Source organism: Neophocaena asiaeorientalis, unplaced genomic scaffold (genome assembly GCF_003031525.2).
Source record: "Neophocaena asiaeorientalis asiaeorientalis breed wild unplaced genomic scaffold, Neophocaena_asiaeorientalis_V1.1 scaffold87, whole genome shotgun sequence".
NCBI classification, from domain to species: Eukaryota; Metazoa; Chordata; class Mammalia; order Artiodactyla; family Phocoenidae; genus Neophocaena; species Neophocaena asiaeorientalis.
The window spans coordinates 2,236,053-2,251,453 of record NW_020175432.1 but is presented as its reverse complement, the minus strand read 5'-3'; the positions used below and the strand labels follow the sequence as shown (position 1 = coordinate 2,251,453).

Here is a 15,401-nt window from a genome sequence, read left to right as displayed (position 1 = left end):
TTAAAAAAAAAAAAAAAAAAAAAAGTAGAGTCTTCGTAAAAGCAGAAAGAATCCAAGAGAAAGCAATCTGCGCCTCAGAAACAGATAATTTGTCAGAGAAAATTAATTTGGTGAACATGCGCAGAACCTCACGTGATTTGGTTGGAAACATCTCAGTCCGGTCAAGGGCGATACGGTAGGCTATAAACCCCAGTAACTGGGTAGAAAACAACTTGGTCAGAGGGGCAATTTGGTGATATTGACAAATTGCCCCCAGTTTCGGATCCCCCCACTTTAGGCCCTTTATGGCTTCACGGTTTCACCCTGATGCCCACAGATCTAAGTTGCGGAAATTCACAACTGCTTCTGCCCTTGATGCCAGCACTGTCAGCGCATCAGAAGGTGGCCATATGGCAGGGACAGGATAAAAAGCTTGCAGGTCACAATGGCTCAAGTCAAATGAGAAACTAGGAAACCAGAGCTACTTTGGTAAGGCCGGCTTTGCTGGCTAAAAATGAATTTAAGGTTTTTCTGAAGGCAAAATAGGGAATGAATCAAATAGCTAGCTCTACATGAAGTATGAAATTAATTTTTTAACAGTTTACCACATTAAAATTTTTTGACCTATTTTTTAATATATAGAAATAGACTCTATTAGTGGGAAAAGAATTAGAAAGTTAAAATAAAGCAAAAAAGGCTTCCCTGGTGGCGCAGTGGTTGAGAGTCCGCCTGCCGATGCAGGGGACACGGGTTCGTGCCCCGGTCCGGGAAGACCCCACATGCCGTGGAGCCACTGGGCCTGTGAGCCATGGCCGCTGAGCCTGCGCGTCCGGAGCCTGTGCTCCGCAACGGGAGAGGCCACAACAGTGAGAGGCCCGCGTACCGCAAAAAAAAAAAAAGCAAAAATATTGGGAAAAGAGCAAAAATACTTAAAGGCATAAAAAGTACAAGCCACCCCCTTGGTGTTTAAAATCACCAGTAAATTGATACCATGGCCGAGCATACCGTGGGCTTCCCGATCGGCTGGTTAATTTAGGGGGCGCTCACTTCTTTCTAGCTCAACTGTTGTTTTCTAAATAAATTCAGTCTTTCCTGTTCCCACCACAATACAACGTCCTTTGAGACTGTTTTCTTTTTACTAAGAAAGAAAATCTGTTTCCCATTTACTAAGGAAAGCAAATCGAACTGAAACATCCTTTAATTCTTACGAAACACTTGGAGTTTGGCAACCCCTTCCTGTTCCATTAGAGTGATAGATTCTGGGCATGTGGTAGTCTTGCCAACCGAAGAATCTGACCTTTTTGAGGAAGACAGCACCTTGGTAGAGCCCCTTCTCTGTTCCTGCACATGAGAATTCAGGGCTGGGGTCCCCATCCTCGGATATTAAGGAATCTCTGAGGGTTAAAGGGCATTTATATTCTACCTTGTCCTCTTGATCCTCCAACTTCCCCATGAGTATCTGTGTGACTCCTGTTATGGGAAGCCTGATGGAAAAACCAATATTGTTTTCAGAGACCCTGGACTTTAGTCGAAGTCCATTTTCACATTTGAGACAAAAGACACCTTCCAATTTGTCCCTGTCCTCCTCACGTTGTACGACCTACCATGGACCCCGGACTCTAGGTCCAGTTTGACCCACATACAGCAAAGCAGGGTTTTCACCTCCCTTCTTCTTCTTTTTTTTAAATAGATCTTTATTGGAGTATAATTGCTTCACAATACTGTGTTAGTTTCTGTTGTACAACAAACTGAATCAGCCTTATGCATACATATGTCCCCATATCCCCTCCCTCCTGCGTCTCCCTCCCTCCCACCCTCCCTATGCCACCCCTCTAGGTGGTCACAGAGCACCGAGCTGATCTCCCTGTGCTATGTGGCTGCTTCCCACTAGCTAACTATTTTACATTTGGTAGTGTATATATGTCCATGCCACTCTCACTTCACCCCAGCTTCCTCCTCCCACCCCATGTCCTCAAGTCCATTCTCTATGTCTACGTCTTTATTCCTGCCCTGTCACTAGGTTCATCAGTACCTTTTTTTTTTTAAGATTCCATATATATGCGTTAACATATGGTATTTGTTTTTCTCTTTCTGACTTACTTCACTCTGTATGACAGACTCTAGGTCCATCCACCTCACCACAAATAATTTCATTTCTTTTGATGGCTGAGTAATATTCCACTGTATACATGTGCCACATCTTCTTTACCCATTCATCTGTCAATGGACATTTAGGTTGCTTCCATGTCCTGGCTATTGTAAATAGAGCTTCAATGAAGACTGTGGTACATGTCTCTTTTTGAATTATGGTTTTCTCAGGGTATATGCCCAGTAGTCACTTCCCTTATTCGAAAGCCTATACCTCTATTAAAATGACCCAAGATCCTTCATTCATTCTGGTAGATTCCTCTCCTTGGGTTAGCAATCAGTGAAGACCCCCTAAATCCGAGAGACTGTGTTGGCCTCCATTGCGTGCTCTCTCTCTCCCTCCCCTCCTCTCTCTTCCAGATGATGACCCTGACAGTGCAGTGGATGATCGTGACAGTGACTACCGCAGCGAGACAAGCAACAGCATCCCGCCACCCTATTACACTACGTCCCAGCCCAATGCCTCGGTCCACCAATATTCTGTCCGACCACCACCCCTGGGTTCCCGGGAATCCTACAGTGACTCCATGCACAGTTATGAGGAGTTCTCTGAGCCGCGGGCCCTCAGGTAGTCACAGTGGAGTGAAGGATTCGTGTGTGTGTGTGTGTGTGTGTGTGTGTGTGTGTGTGTGGTGTGCCCACCTCTTATCTCCTGGAGGGGAGAGAGGAATAGGGGGTTGGAGGGAGCTGGGGGTGGAGGTCAGTGGGTTCTAGGAAAGCAGCATCCATACATTCTTATAGGCAGTAAAACCTTTTCTTTACCCAAAATCTTGCAAGAAAACTCTCCAAGCTTGATTAAAGGGGGTCTGCTTTGGCAGAAGAAAGAGACGGAAGTCAGGAAGGCCCTGAGAGGTTCCCCTGAAATAGGCGGGCTCTTTGGCACTCCACTTAAAAGCCCCTGGTCCCTTTGTACTCTCTAACTGTTCAGGGTAGGAGGTGAGAGGAGGAAGAGATGAGCGTTAATAGGGGTGGGAGCTGAGGCACAGTGATGTTGGAAAGACTCCCAGCAAGCAGCTGACTCGTGGTCCTGGAGTGGTCCTACCTAGCCCTCCTGGTGACCCCTGACTCTATGTTCCTGACCAGCAGGCATGGGCACAGTGACTTGGGAGCCGCCCCTGCTCAGTCCAGCCACCATCACTACTCTTTTCAAAGTAGACTGTCCCTAGACCTACCCCATAGGTGGGTCCCCTGGCTTTCAAGGGTGCAGTGTGCTGGTCCTTGAGCCTGTGAGACTGAAACTTGTGCCTGCTGCTGTCCCCCACCCCCGCCCCCTGCTCGCTGACCTGGTCGCCCCAGTCCTGGTTTCTTAACAGAACAATAGCAAACATGATATTAAACAGGTTGGATATTTGTAAAGCACTTAGGGTGGTGCCTGAAAGTGCTACGTAGTGACTGTTAGATAAGCAGCGCAAATAATAGTATTCGGAGCTAACTATGTGCCCAGCTCTGGTCCAGCGTCTTCCCTTCATCATCTCATTTCATTCTCTGGTTGGGAATATTATTGTTTCCATTTGACAGATAGGGAATCAAGGCACAGAGGGGTTAAGTCACTTGTCTGAGGTCACACAGCTGGTAAATCATCATAAGGACTAGTGTTAATGGTGAACCCACTGGGTGGAAAGCAGTGGCCTGGTGAATTTTTTTTTTTTTTTGATTGTTTTGATTTTTGGCCGCGCTGGGTCTTCGTTGCTGCACGTGGGCTTTCTCTAGTTGCAGCGAGTAGGTACGGGGGCTACTCTTCGTGGTGGTGCTCGGGCTTCTCACTGCGGTGCCTTCTCTTGTTGCAGAGCACAGGCTCTAGGCGCACGGGCTTCAGCAGTAATTGTGGCTCATGGGCTCTAGAGCGCAGGCTCAGTAGTTGTGGCGCACGGGCTTAGTTGCTCCACGGCATGCGGGATCTTCCCCGACCAGGGATTGAACTCGTGTCCTCTGCATTGGCAGGCAGATTCTTAACCACTGAGCCACCAGCGAAGCCCCACCTAGTGGATTTTTGGTCATGGGTCTTCTTGCTCCCCAAAGAATACATTTCCTCCATTAAAGGATGAGCGGGATGAAAATTTTCAGTGCTCTTTACTCCCTTGATGTTGAACCTATACTTCTATTAATATGACCCCCCAAGTCTCTTTAAGATATTAGGCTCAGTTCACACATACACCAGGGCCTCCTATTTGTGTGAAACCTTGATATACCAGAGTTGGAGGTTAACCCTATAACTCAGGTCCAGGATTAGGCTGGGGTGAGTGTGGTATGCTTGAAGTTGCCTCAAGTACAAAACTTAAGAAACTCAGTCGTCAAGATAAATAGCATATTAATGCAATATTTTTAAAAATCAAAATGGATGCCAAAAAATCCATGAAAAAGATATCACCAAAATGTTCCTTTGTAAGAGTAGACTTTCTTGTATGTAAGTTGTACTTCAATGAAATTTCTAAAAATCCATGACTAGCAAAATATACAAATTTAAGTTAAAACACGATCTGACTCTGCAATTGCAGGGCTCAGCCTCACCTACCTCATTCTGATCCTGGTCCTGCTATATCTAGTCTATAAGCAAGAAAAATAATGATGGTTAATTGAGCGCTTACTATGTGCTAGGTATTCTAATGAGTCGCAAATAATGTGCTTATTCTTTACACCAATCTTATGAGGTGAGAATTTACTTCTTCATCTCCCCATGGTTTTGTAGATAAGGAAAACGAGGCAGAGAGATTAAGTTACTTTCCTAAGGTCACACAGCTAGTAAGTGGCTGAGCTAGAATTTAAACCTTGTCAAGCAGGCTTCTGAGTCCACAGCCACAACGCCACACTGCCTCTCAGCCCTATAAAAAGGCACCTGGGAACCTGCAAAGTTAGCCTCCCAAGGTCCTACAGCTGGACAAAAGTGATGTTCCCTCTACATCATCAGCAAGGACTTCAACCAAGGAGATTGTCCATTCTCTGTGTTCCCAGCAGCATCTCAGAATCACCCCCGTGTCACCCCACATTCAAAAATTCAGGGGCAAACTCGCTATTAAACACAGCTATCCAGGCTCCCGAATTGCAGGCCTCCTCCAATTCTTGACGAAGAGATGAATTACGCAAACGAGTGTTTGTATCTGGTTGAGATCTGGAGAAACCCTCAGAAGCGCTTTATTTCTAGTGCAGTAAGGAAAGACATTTTAAATGGTTTATCTTTGTGCCATCAAGGTAAATGAGCTTTCAGAGCTGTGCTGTTCAACATGGTAGCCCCATGTGGCATTTTAAAGTTAAATTTAAAATAATTAAAATAAATAAAATAAAATGTCAGTCCCTCCATCTTCCTGGACACTTTTCAAGTGCTCAATGTGGCTGGAGGCTACTATGTTAGATGACGAGGACAGAAAACATTTCCATTTGCTGTGGAGAGTTTGGGTAAAACATAATTTGAAGAAAACCTTCATAAGCTCCCTACTCAGTCTTTACCATCATCCAATATAATATTTTTTTGCAGGTATTTGAACAGCTTTTATTTTGAATTTTCCTATGTTTTGTATATACCATAGAAAGTTTGGATAGTTTATAGACGGAATGTTTTAGAAGGAACTTTTTTTAAAAGATTGAGCATTTTGGATGCAACTAGAGATTATCATATTAAGTGAAATAAGTCAGAAAGAGAAAGACAAATATCATATGATATTACTTATATGTGGAATCTAAAATATGACACAAATGAACTTATCTACGAAACAGAAACAGACTCGCAGACATAGAAAACAGACTTGTCGTTGCCAAGGGGGAGAGGGCTGGGGGAGGGATGGAGTGGGAGGTTGGGATTAGCAGCCGTAAACTTATGTATAGACTGGATAAACAAGGTCCTACCCTATAGCACAGAGAACTATATTCAATATCTCATGATAAACCGTAATGGAAAAGAATATTTTTAAAAAGAAGGTATAAGGACTTTCCTGGTGGTCCAGTGAGTGGTTAAGACTCCACGCTTCCAATGCAGGGGGGCACGGGTTTGATCCCTGGTCGGGGAGCTAAGACCTCTCATGCTGCATGGTGCGGCAAAAAGATAAATCAATAAGAAAGAAGAATATGTATACAGTATAACTGAATCACTTTTCTGTACAGCAGAAATGAACACAACATTGTAAATCAACTATACTTCAAAAAAAGAAAAAAAATTGAGCATTTAGTCTAGCCTCTTTATTTTTTAGGTCCAAGGAAATGAAATGCCATACTCAAGGTAAAACATTTAGTGGCATAGGGGGGAGTAGAATTAGTCTTACCCTGGATTTATTCTAGCATTCTTCATTCAACTCCTTTGTGCTTGCGCTATCCTGAAAGCAAAGAACTAGATCCCTTTCCATTTGTATTCATGACTTCCTTATTCAAACCATCTTCAGAAGCACTCCTGTCTCCCTAACAGTTTCTCCTACCATTTTTGCGACTGCTACAATTTGTAAAGCATCATTCATTTGCACATTCAAGGTGGCTCAGACTTAAGCAATTATTGGAACAAAGTTTCAATGCACTGGAAACAGTTGAAAGGAGAGTAAGACATCAAATATTAAGAAAATATTAACTCTTTTAGTAGATGGAAAAGTCTTCTCTCTCCGAGAAGAAAAGCAGAAGAGTGCCCATCTTACAGATAGGGAAACTGAGGCTTAAAAAGTGGGAGCGAGTTGCTTGAGTCTCAGAGCAGGATGTGCACAGAGCTGGTCCCAGATTGGCTCCCATCCTGTGTGCCTGGCCATGTCTTGTCCTTCTCTGGCTTTGGGTGTGTCTGTCTGTCCTGGGGGCAGTCTATTTATTGTAAGCATTCCTGGGATGGAATGGGGGAGTGGAAAAGGAGGAGAACTCTCCACTCTCACCATGAACAAGTCATACGGTGGGGAGGGGATGCAGAGGCAGAGTTCCCCTGAGAGTGACTCAAGCCACCATCCCAGGCCACCCTGGCCTTGCTGCCGAGTGCTGGATGATGCTGGGCCCCCAGAGGGACAGGCATTCCATCCCACAGGTCAGGATTTGACTGGAGAAAGGGACACAGCTGGACGCACTGGCAGGAGGGAAGGGCAGGGAGGGTTTCCTGGAGAAATGTGCCTGGGAGTCAACACTTGAAGGATAAATGAAGAGTCTTAGGAGAGGAATTCCAGGCAGAGAAGACAGCTCAGCTAAAGGCTGGAGAGGTGAACGGGGCCAGATCATGCAGGGAGGCCCTTGGTGGCTAACTCGAGGACATGGCATCCTGGGGAGGCATCTGGGGTCAGAGCTGTGTTGGACCCCAATGTCAGAGCTGTGGTGGGAGGAGTCTCGGGATCCACTGGGTCCCATGCCTGACCACTGGGGCAGTTTACGTGGCGCCCAGGGTCACAGATGGACACATCCAGGCCTGTGTGGAGATCCCAGTCCTAGGCTGCCCCCCTCACTTGGGACCCCAGAATGTGCTGGGGTGGACTTCTGGGGTATTCACCAGCAGAGGGAGTTTGGAGTCCTTTCCAGGCAAATAACACCTGCTGATCCCCCATTCCAGATGTGTACAAGGACAGGCACTAAAAAGCAATCAACCATATACATAACTTAGCAAACAAGGACTAAAGGACTGTAGGAATCAAACCCCTGTTTGATTCCTACAGCATCCCAGGGCCTGGCCAGGGAAGAGGGTCCCAGTCACTGAGAGTGGAGAAAGTAAGACAAGGCACGCTGTTTATTGAATGACTGAATGAGTGGTTAGAAGGGGGATGAGAGGTGGCCCATGTGTCATGCTGTCTGCCCTCACGCAGAGACAGATATCTTCCTGGTAATGTGGAGTGTGATCCAGGGCGCATATAAGGACCATATAATGTGGGTGGGCGTGGGCTTGACCTGGCTGGAGGGTGGGGGAGACTCACTCAAAGAAGTGCTATTTCAGTGGGCACCAAAGGATTTTTCCAGATAAAGCAGGCAAGAAAGGATGTTCCTGGCAGAGAGCACAGAAAGTGCAAAGGCCCAGAGGTGGGCACAATTTAGGGTGCTGGAGAGACAGCGAGGATCGATGCTGATGTAGTTGGAGCAGGGGGAGAGAAGGGAGGATGGAAGGAGATGGGGATGGAGACGTTGGAGGATTTGGGCCACACAGGGGTGCAGAGCACAGCACAGAATTTTATTTCAAGGGAGGCGTGGTAGGGTTTGGAACAGGGGAGGTCCGTGTTTGGGTTTATGATTCCAATAAGCCCCTTTGTGGCTTCTGTGGAAAAAGGTCCAGGAGAGAAGTGGATGTTGGGTAGAGCAGCATCTAGTGGAGATGGCGGAGCCTGGACTAGGGTGGGGCCCAGGGTGCAAGGAAGTGGATGCACTGCACGTATGTTTACAAGGTGGAGCTGAAGGGACCCACCGCAGGATCAGCTGTGAGTGGAGGCAGGGAGGTCCCTGATGAACAGAAGGGGCTTGGCAGTGGGAGGAACAGGTTGAGGCAGAGGGTAGGGGGTACATCAAGAGACAGGGGCTACTATGTTTGTTTCAGGAGCGCTAGGTCTCCAAGGGGGCTGTGGCAGGGACACTGATTCGGGGTCCCAAACATGTGGGTGAAGGTTTTGCAGCCTCCACAGTGCATGGATAGGAGTGGTGCATGGTAGGTCACGGATGATCACTAATGTCACTGATCTGGTTTTATTGCCTGCCCCCCAAGATGGTAAATGTCCCAAGAACAGGTGTTTTTGTCTTTTGTTCACGGCTGTGTTTCCCTGGCAACCAGAGGAGCTCCACCAATGCTGGGAATCCAGGGAATGACCAATCCAGGGAATGACTGGGTGATGGAACCTGTATGACCGGGGCTGGGATGGGCAGTGGATCTGTGCCCCAGCCCCTGAGTCTTTGGCCCGTTCCTGTAGCCCCACAGGCAGTAGCCGTTACGCATCCTCAGGGGAGCTGAGTCAGGGCAGTTCGCAGCTGAGCGAGGACTTTGACCCGGATGAACAGAGCCTACGGGGCTCTGAGCTGGAAGACGAGAGGGACCGGGACTCCTACCACTCCTGCCACAGCTCAGTCAGCTACCATAAGGATTCGCCACGCTGGGACCAGGATGAGGATGAGCTGGATGAGGAGCTGGACGAAGAGCTGGATGAGGACCTGGAGGACTTCTTGGAGGAGGAGGAGGAGCTGCCTGAGGACGAGGAAGAGCTAGAGGACGAGGAGGAGGTGCCGGATGACATCCAAGGCTACACTGAGCGCGAGGAGGTGGCTGTGGCCGAGCCCAAGGACTTCAAGCGTGTCAGCCTTCCACCCGCCACCCCCAAGAAGGAGGACAAGGCCCCAGCTGTGCCCACCGAGGTCCCCGACATAGCCAAGGTGGCCCCTGAGCCAGCCGCCCCTGAGGAGGCACCTGCAGCTGAGCAGGAGCCTCAGCCTGAGCCCCCCAAGGCTGAGGAGAGGTAACGGGAAGGCGTCGAGGGCCTGTCACAAGGTCACAGGGTCAGTGGTGCCATGATGGGGTCAGTGTAGACCTGGGGAATGGGGGGAGAGGTTGTCACAGGGTCCTGCGTTTATCGAAGGGATTGGGATGCATCTAGGAGGTCAGAAGTGGCTCAGTGGGGTCAGAGGGGGTCAAGCAGGGTCATGAAGGAGTCTTAGAGGTTGTGAGGGGCTGGAGGGTTTGCCAGGGTTGGAGAGGTCACAAAAGCATCAGAAGAGTCCTCGGATAGGGTTACAAAGTTGCAGAGGGGCCAGGAAGGTGGCAAAGGGACCCAGGAGACCTGAAGGTGTCAGAGACGTGATGGGCATGTGGGAAGGGGGGGGGGGTAGGATCACTGAGGCTGGTCAGAGGGGTCACAGGTGGGTCATTGTGTCTTCGAAGTGCCAGGGAGGCCATGGAGGGCCCAGCAACGCTCGGAGGGTGGAGGAAGTGCTGGCCCCGGAGCCTCATAAAACCCGTTGCCTCACTTTCAGGCCACGAGAAGATGAGGAAGGCCAACAGGGTCAGGACTCCATGTCTAGGGCCAAGGCCAACTGGCTGCGAGCCTTCAACAAAGTGCGACTGCAGCTGCAGGAGGTGAGTGAAAGCAGCAGTGGGCCCACCCCCAGCCTGGCCCTGCCCAGTGCCCCACCCACCCTCATTTCCCCACTCCTTCCATGGCCCAACCCACTCTGGTCCTTTCCCTGGCCCTGCCCACACTAGCCCATGCCACTCATGAGCCACCTGGCCACGCCCACTTTGCCACCCCACCCACCACCATGCCTCCATACATCCTGGTTCTTCTATGGCTCCGCCCACTCCCACCTGTTCCCATCCGTGCCCAGCCTGGTCCTTCCTTAGCCCCACCCACTCTTTCCCTTGCCCCAGCCCCGCCATTCCTGGCCCAACCCCTGCCCAATCTGACTCCTCCCTGGCCCTACCCACGCTTGCCGACTCTCTCCTGCAACCAGCTGGCCCCACCAAGGTCTAGTCCAGCCTCCCCCAGGATAGCCTGGGATTTCTAAGTGGGGAAGAAGGAGAGGCGAACTGGAACCTAGAGCTGAAATGAAGCTGAGGCCAAGTTCAGTGGCCAGGTTCATGGATAGGGATAGAGGTTAGTGATAGGGTTATAGGGCAGGGTTAGGGCAGCAGTCAAAGATCAGAGTTCAGGGTCAGACTTGGTGATAGAGGAAGAAGTCAGTGCTTGGGCTCACAATGGGTGTCAGAGTTGGGGTTTGGGAAAGGTCTGAGATCTGGTCAGTATTGCAGAAGAAATTCGGTGAAAAATAGAATTAATGTCAGAGTCGGGATGACTGTTCAGATGGGCAGCAGGAATGAGGCCGTTCATTCATTCCTTCATTCACTCAACCTGCTCTGGGCTGGACACCAAGCAGTGTTATTATCCGGGGTGACCTTCCAAACTGGGGTGAGGCTGGCAGGAGGAGATCCTAAACAGACTTCCAAAGTCTTAGACCATCAATTATCAGAGCCACAAAAGTTTCAAATCAAATTTCTTATCAGCTGTACAGTAGAATTTTCTTTTACTATACAGTCTCATGGTTCTAGATTCAAACAGTAGAAGAAAATATACTGTGAAAAATCTATTGAATAACTTTCACTAAGTCAACAAATTAAATGAAAAAGACAGCAACTACCCTTGTAATGGAACTAGCGATATGAGAAGAAAAATAAACATGAGTAGGATCTCTGGGTTTCATAGAGGGGGCATAAAACTAATCCAAGGCAATCAGGAAGACTCACTGGAGGAGGTGACACTTAAAGTGAAGTGATATCCAAAATACTTAAACAATATTTCAGAAGAAGGTGTCAGATCCTTCTCCCTGTCCCCCCCACCACCATGCCACCCTTTAGTTGCATGGTAGGGGGTGTTGACTCTGGGTCCACACTGAGACCTGAATGACAGATGGAGGCTGGTCGGGTGCAGAAGGTGGGAGAGCATATATACAGGTGGCACCGCTTGGGCAAAGGTCCTGGGGCATGAGATCAGATAATCAGGTGAGGCAGGGGGAGTTTAGTGAGTGATAGGATCTCATGAGTATTGAGCCAGCCCCTAAGAATCGCAGGACTGTAGAGCACGAGCTCTTGTTCGAGATGATGCTAACAAATCCCCAATTTTGACAGACAAGGAGACTAAAGTTCACTGAGGTTGGTGTCAGCGAGTATCTCCTTTCTTCTCATTTTACAGATGGACAAACTGAGGCCCAGAAAAAGCCAGTGGGCTCCCTAAGGACACACAGTGAGGACTAGGACCCAGGCCTCCTGTCTCCCAACACAAACGGGAGACAGTTGTGGGTGTGGTACATGTGCTGCCCTGGGAAGGGGCAGCCACACCGACCTTATCCATTTTCTGTCCTGCAGGCCCGGGGAGAAGGAGAGATGTCCAAATCCCTGTGGTTCAAAGGCGGGTGAGTATCAGATCTTGGGGGTGAGGGAGAGGAAGTTTTGAACCCAGAGCCTGAGGCTGGTTTGCACCATAACCTCAGCCCAGCCAGGGCAGAGAGAGGTTCCATTTAGACAGGGAACAGATTGCACATGAGTGAAATAACGTAGCCACTGTAATAAGGCGCTCATGGCCAGAAGGAGCCAAAGATAGTGACACATTGAATCCTCACCACAAACCCATGGGGGGCCCACTACCCCTATTTTACAGATGGAGAAACAGTCCAGAGAGGCCTTGCTCAAGCCACTCATATAATTCAAGAACATTTCCCCCTAGAGACAAATGTAAGGTAAAGAAGAAACCCATTTCCTGCACAATACATCTGCAACCCTGGAGTGAATTTTTTGCTTTGATTCTGCTTTTACATTTCTCAGATTATTGCTACAGTTGCTGGCTGTTTCATAACGATAGTTGTTGGTCTTACATGGAGCATTTGTCATATCTAATTTCTTAAGTTATTGCTTTTCCAGGGTGTTTTTTCAGCACTTGTGTAGTGAGGTGAGAGGATGCAAAAGATATTTGTAAATTACACTAAGGTTTTAAAAAACAGCTGGAGAGTGACTGCCTTCCCTTGTACATCCTTTTCAAACAGAGGCAAGGACACAGGAGCTGTGACTCCCAGACGGGCAAGTGTCCCGTGTGGGGAGCCCTGGAAGTGGGGTCTGAGATGGGGGCTCCTGTGTGCATGATTTATACAGGAAGCCTGTGAGGGCTTCCCTCGTGGTGCAGTGGTTAAGAATCCGCCTGCCAATGTAGGGGACACGGGTTCAAGCCCTGGTCCAGGAAGATCCCACAGGCCGCGGAGCAACTAAGCCCATGCGCCACAACCACTGCAACCCACGTGCCTAGAGCCCATGCTCCACAACAAGAGAAGCCACCACAATGAGAAGCCCGCGGACCACAACAAAGAGTAGCCCCCGTTCGCCGCAACTAGAGAAAGCCCATGCACAGCAACGAAGACCCAATGCAGCCAAAAATAAATAAATAAACTTATAGGGCTTCCCTGGTGGCGCAGTGGTTGAGAATCTGACTGCTAATGCAGGGGACACGGGTTTGAGCCCTGGTCTGGGAGGACCCCACATGCCTCAGAGCAACTGGGCCCGTGAGCCACAACTACTGAGCCTGCGCATCTGGAGCCTGTGCTCCGCAACAAGAGAGGCCACGATAGTGAGAGGCCCGCGCACCGCGATGAAGAGTGGCCCCCGCTTGCCACAACTAGAGAAAGCCCTCGCACAGAAACGAAGATCCAACACAGCAAAAATAAATTAATTAATTAATAAACTCCTACCCCCAACATCACAAATAAATAAATAAATAAATAAACTTATAAAAAAGAAAAGCCTGTGAGGCAGGCGGCACCAGGTAGGAGAAACAGCCAAGCAGAGACGTAGTTCAGGAGTCACCAAGCCTGTAGTTCAGGAGTCACCAAGCCTCTGCCTGATCCTACAGGGAGTGCTGGAGCACGAATAACACCCCAGGGCTTATCAGAGTCACTGGCTGCCAGGCATCACTCTCATTGGCCAATGAGAACTTTCCGGAGAGGAGCCACACCTGAACCCTCTCTGGGAACACCTGCACCTCTCAGTAAAGTAGATTTGGACAGACCACCGCCGCATCTGCCACAGCCCTCCTTCTGATTAGCCAGCTACAGCAAAGCTGCCAAGAGGCAACAGCACAAATACAATTTCCAGTTCCCTCTTTCTCATGGGCTTTGAAATCACTTCTTCCAGGATAGACTTTAAATATACACAAATATTTCCAATTTTGAGCATAAAGAAAGATTTTGTTGATATTTTATCATATTATTTAGATTTGCCTTAATTCAAATTTTCATTAAACGTGGGCAACTATATCATCTCCCCATTTCTCAGATGAGGAAGTTGAGGCCCAGTGTCTTCATTTCTTAGGGCTGCCATAACAAACTACCACAAACGGAGGGCTTAAAACAACAAAAATGTATCTTCTAGCAGTTCTCGGAGGCCAGAATTCCAACACCAAGGTGTCGGCAGGGACACACTCCCTCTGACTTCTGTAGGAGAGAATCCTTCCTAGACTTTCTAGCTTCTGGTAGTTGCTGGCAATCCTTGGTATTCCTTGGATTGTAAACGAGTCACTCCAATCTCTGCCTCTACTATCACACCACTGTCTTCTCCCTGTGTGTCTCTCTTCTTATAAAGACACCACTCATACTGGATTAGGAGCCCATCCTACTCTAGTATGAGCTTGTCTTAACTAATTACATCTGCAGTGACTCTATTTCCAAATAAGGTCACATTCTGAGGTACTGGGGGTTAGGACTTCAATGTATCTTTTCGGGGGACACAATTCAACTCTTAATACCTGGGGAGATCAGGTGTCCTGCCCAGGCCTCAGGAGATGTCTGCTGGAGGAAGGGGAACTTCCCTGGGCCCTTGACGTCCCTGGGTGTGTCTTGCAGCCCTGGCGGTGGTCTCATCATCATCGACAGCATGCCAGACATCCGCAAGAGGAAGCCTATCCCACTCGTGAGCGACCTGGTGAGTGCCTGTGCCCTCCCCTGCCCGAGCAGAGCAGCCCTGCCACAAGCAGTGCTCAACCTGTACAAACTGCCCATGGCAGAACTGGGGACTGGCAAGGCATTCTCTGGGACTAATGTGATCTAACTTCTACCCTGCGTGCTGCGTGGACGCTTCAGGCCATGGTGAGTGATGGCAACCCAGGCCCTTGAATCTCCTCCCGAGACCCCTGACCCCGACTGGGATCTTCCAAGTGGTCCCCATCCCATGGGTTCTGGGGAGGGGACCTTGCCACGTCCAACAGTTCATGGGTCGGGAAGAGAGCAGGTGACTCCCCACCTTGGTTCGTGGCCTGGCTGGTGGTTTTGCTCTGTGGCTGTTGACCATGGCCAAGTGCAGTTCCCCAGTCTGGTCCATGGTGGTGGGGAATGGGTGAGTCAGAGGTGTGGGGCCGCTCCCTTTCCAGGGTCTCTTCTAACCTGGAGCCTCTGTCATCTCCCAATTCTTTTCTGGTTCTGCTCCCGCTGCTGTGACCTGTTTCCTATTTGTGGCTGTGGCTTGAATCCGTGGCTGGCGGCCCCAAACCATGGCTGGGGATTCTGCTCGCGGTGACAACCCCCCGGGTGCCAATCGACCCCTCTGACTCCCTTGGTGACTTCCCTATTCCAGTCTCTGGTGCAGTCCAGAAAAGCAGGCATCACCTCGGCCTTGGCATCCAGCACTTTGAACAACGAAGAGCTGGTGCGTGGGGCACCTCCCCTCCCCATCTTGGAGGGTGGGCGGGGCTGGCAGGGCTCCTGGAGGAAAGGAAGCGGGTGGGGCAGAGACAGGCACTCCTCGCTTTCCAGAATTCCGACAACGCAGCCGCCAGCGAGCACAGTCTGTGCACGAGAACCCGTGGATTCCGACAGTGTGGGGCGGGGGACGG

General features: G+C 49.3%; 1 protein-coding gene across 1 annotated transcript in view; it reads left to right on the top strand.

Annotated features, from left to right (window-relative positions):
- The window catches only part of UNC13A (unc-13 homolog A), a 61,863-nt gene that overhangs the window by 18,962 nt on the left and 27,500 nt on the right, over nucleotides 1–15,401 (top strand). Inside the window, exons 9-15 of the mRNA XM_024767470.1 lie at nucleotides 2,488–2,695; nucleotides 8,958–9,497; nucleotides 10,006–10,114; nucleotides 11,897–11,943; nucleotides 14,416–14,494; nucleotides 14,653–14,658; nucleotides 15,143–15,248. Coding sequence (XP_024623238.1) covers nucleotides 2,488–2,695; nucleotides 8,958–9,497; nucleotides 10,006–10,114; nucleotides 11,897–11,943; nucleotides 14,416–14,494; nucleotides 14,653–14,658; nucleotides 15,143–15,248 — 1,095 coding nt within the window. The remainder of the gene's footprint in view (nucleotides 1–2,487; nucleotides 2,696–8,957; nucleotides 9,498–10,005; nucleotides 10,115–11,896; nucleotides 11,944–14,415; nucleotides 14,495–14,652; nucleotides 14,659–15,142; nucleotides 15,249–15,401) is intronic.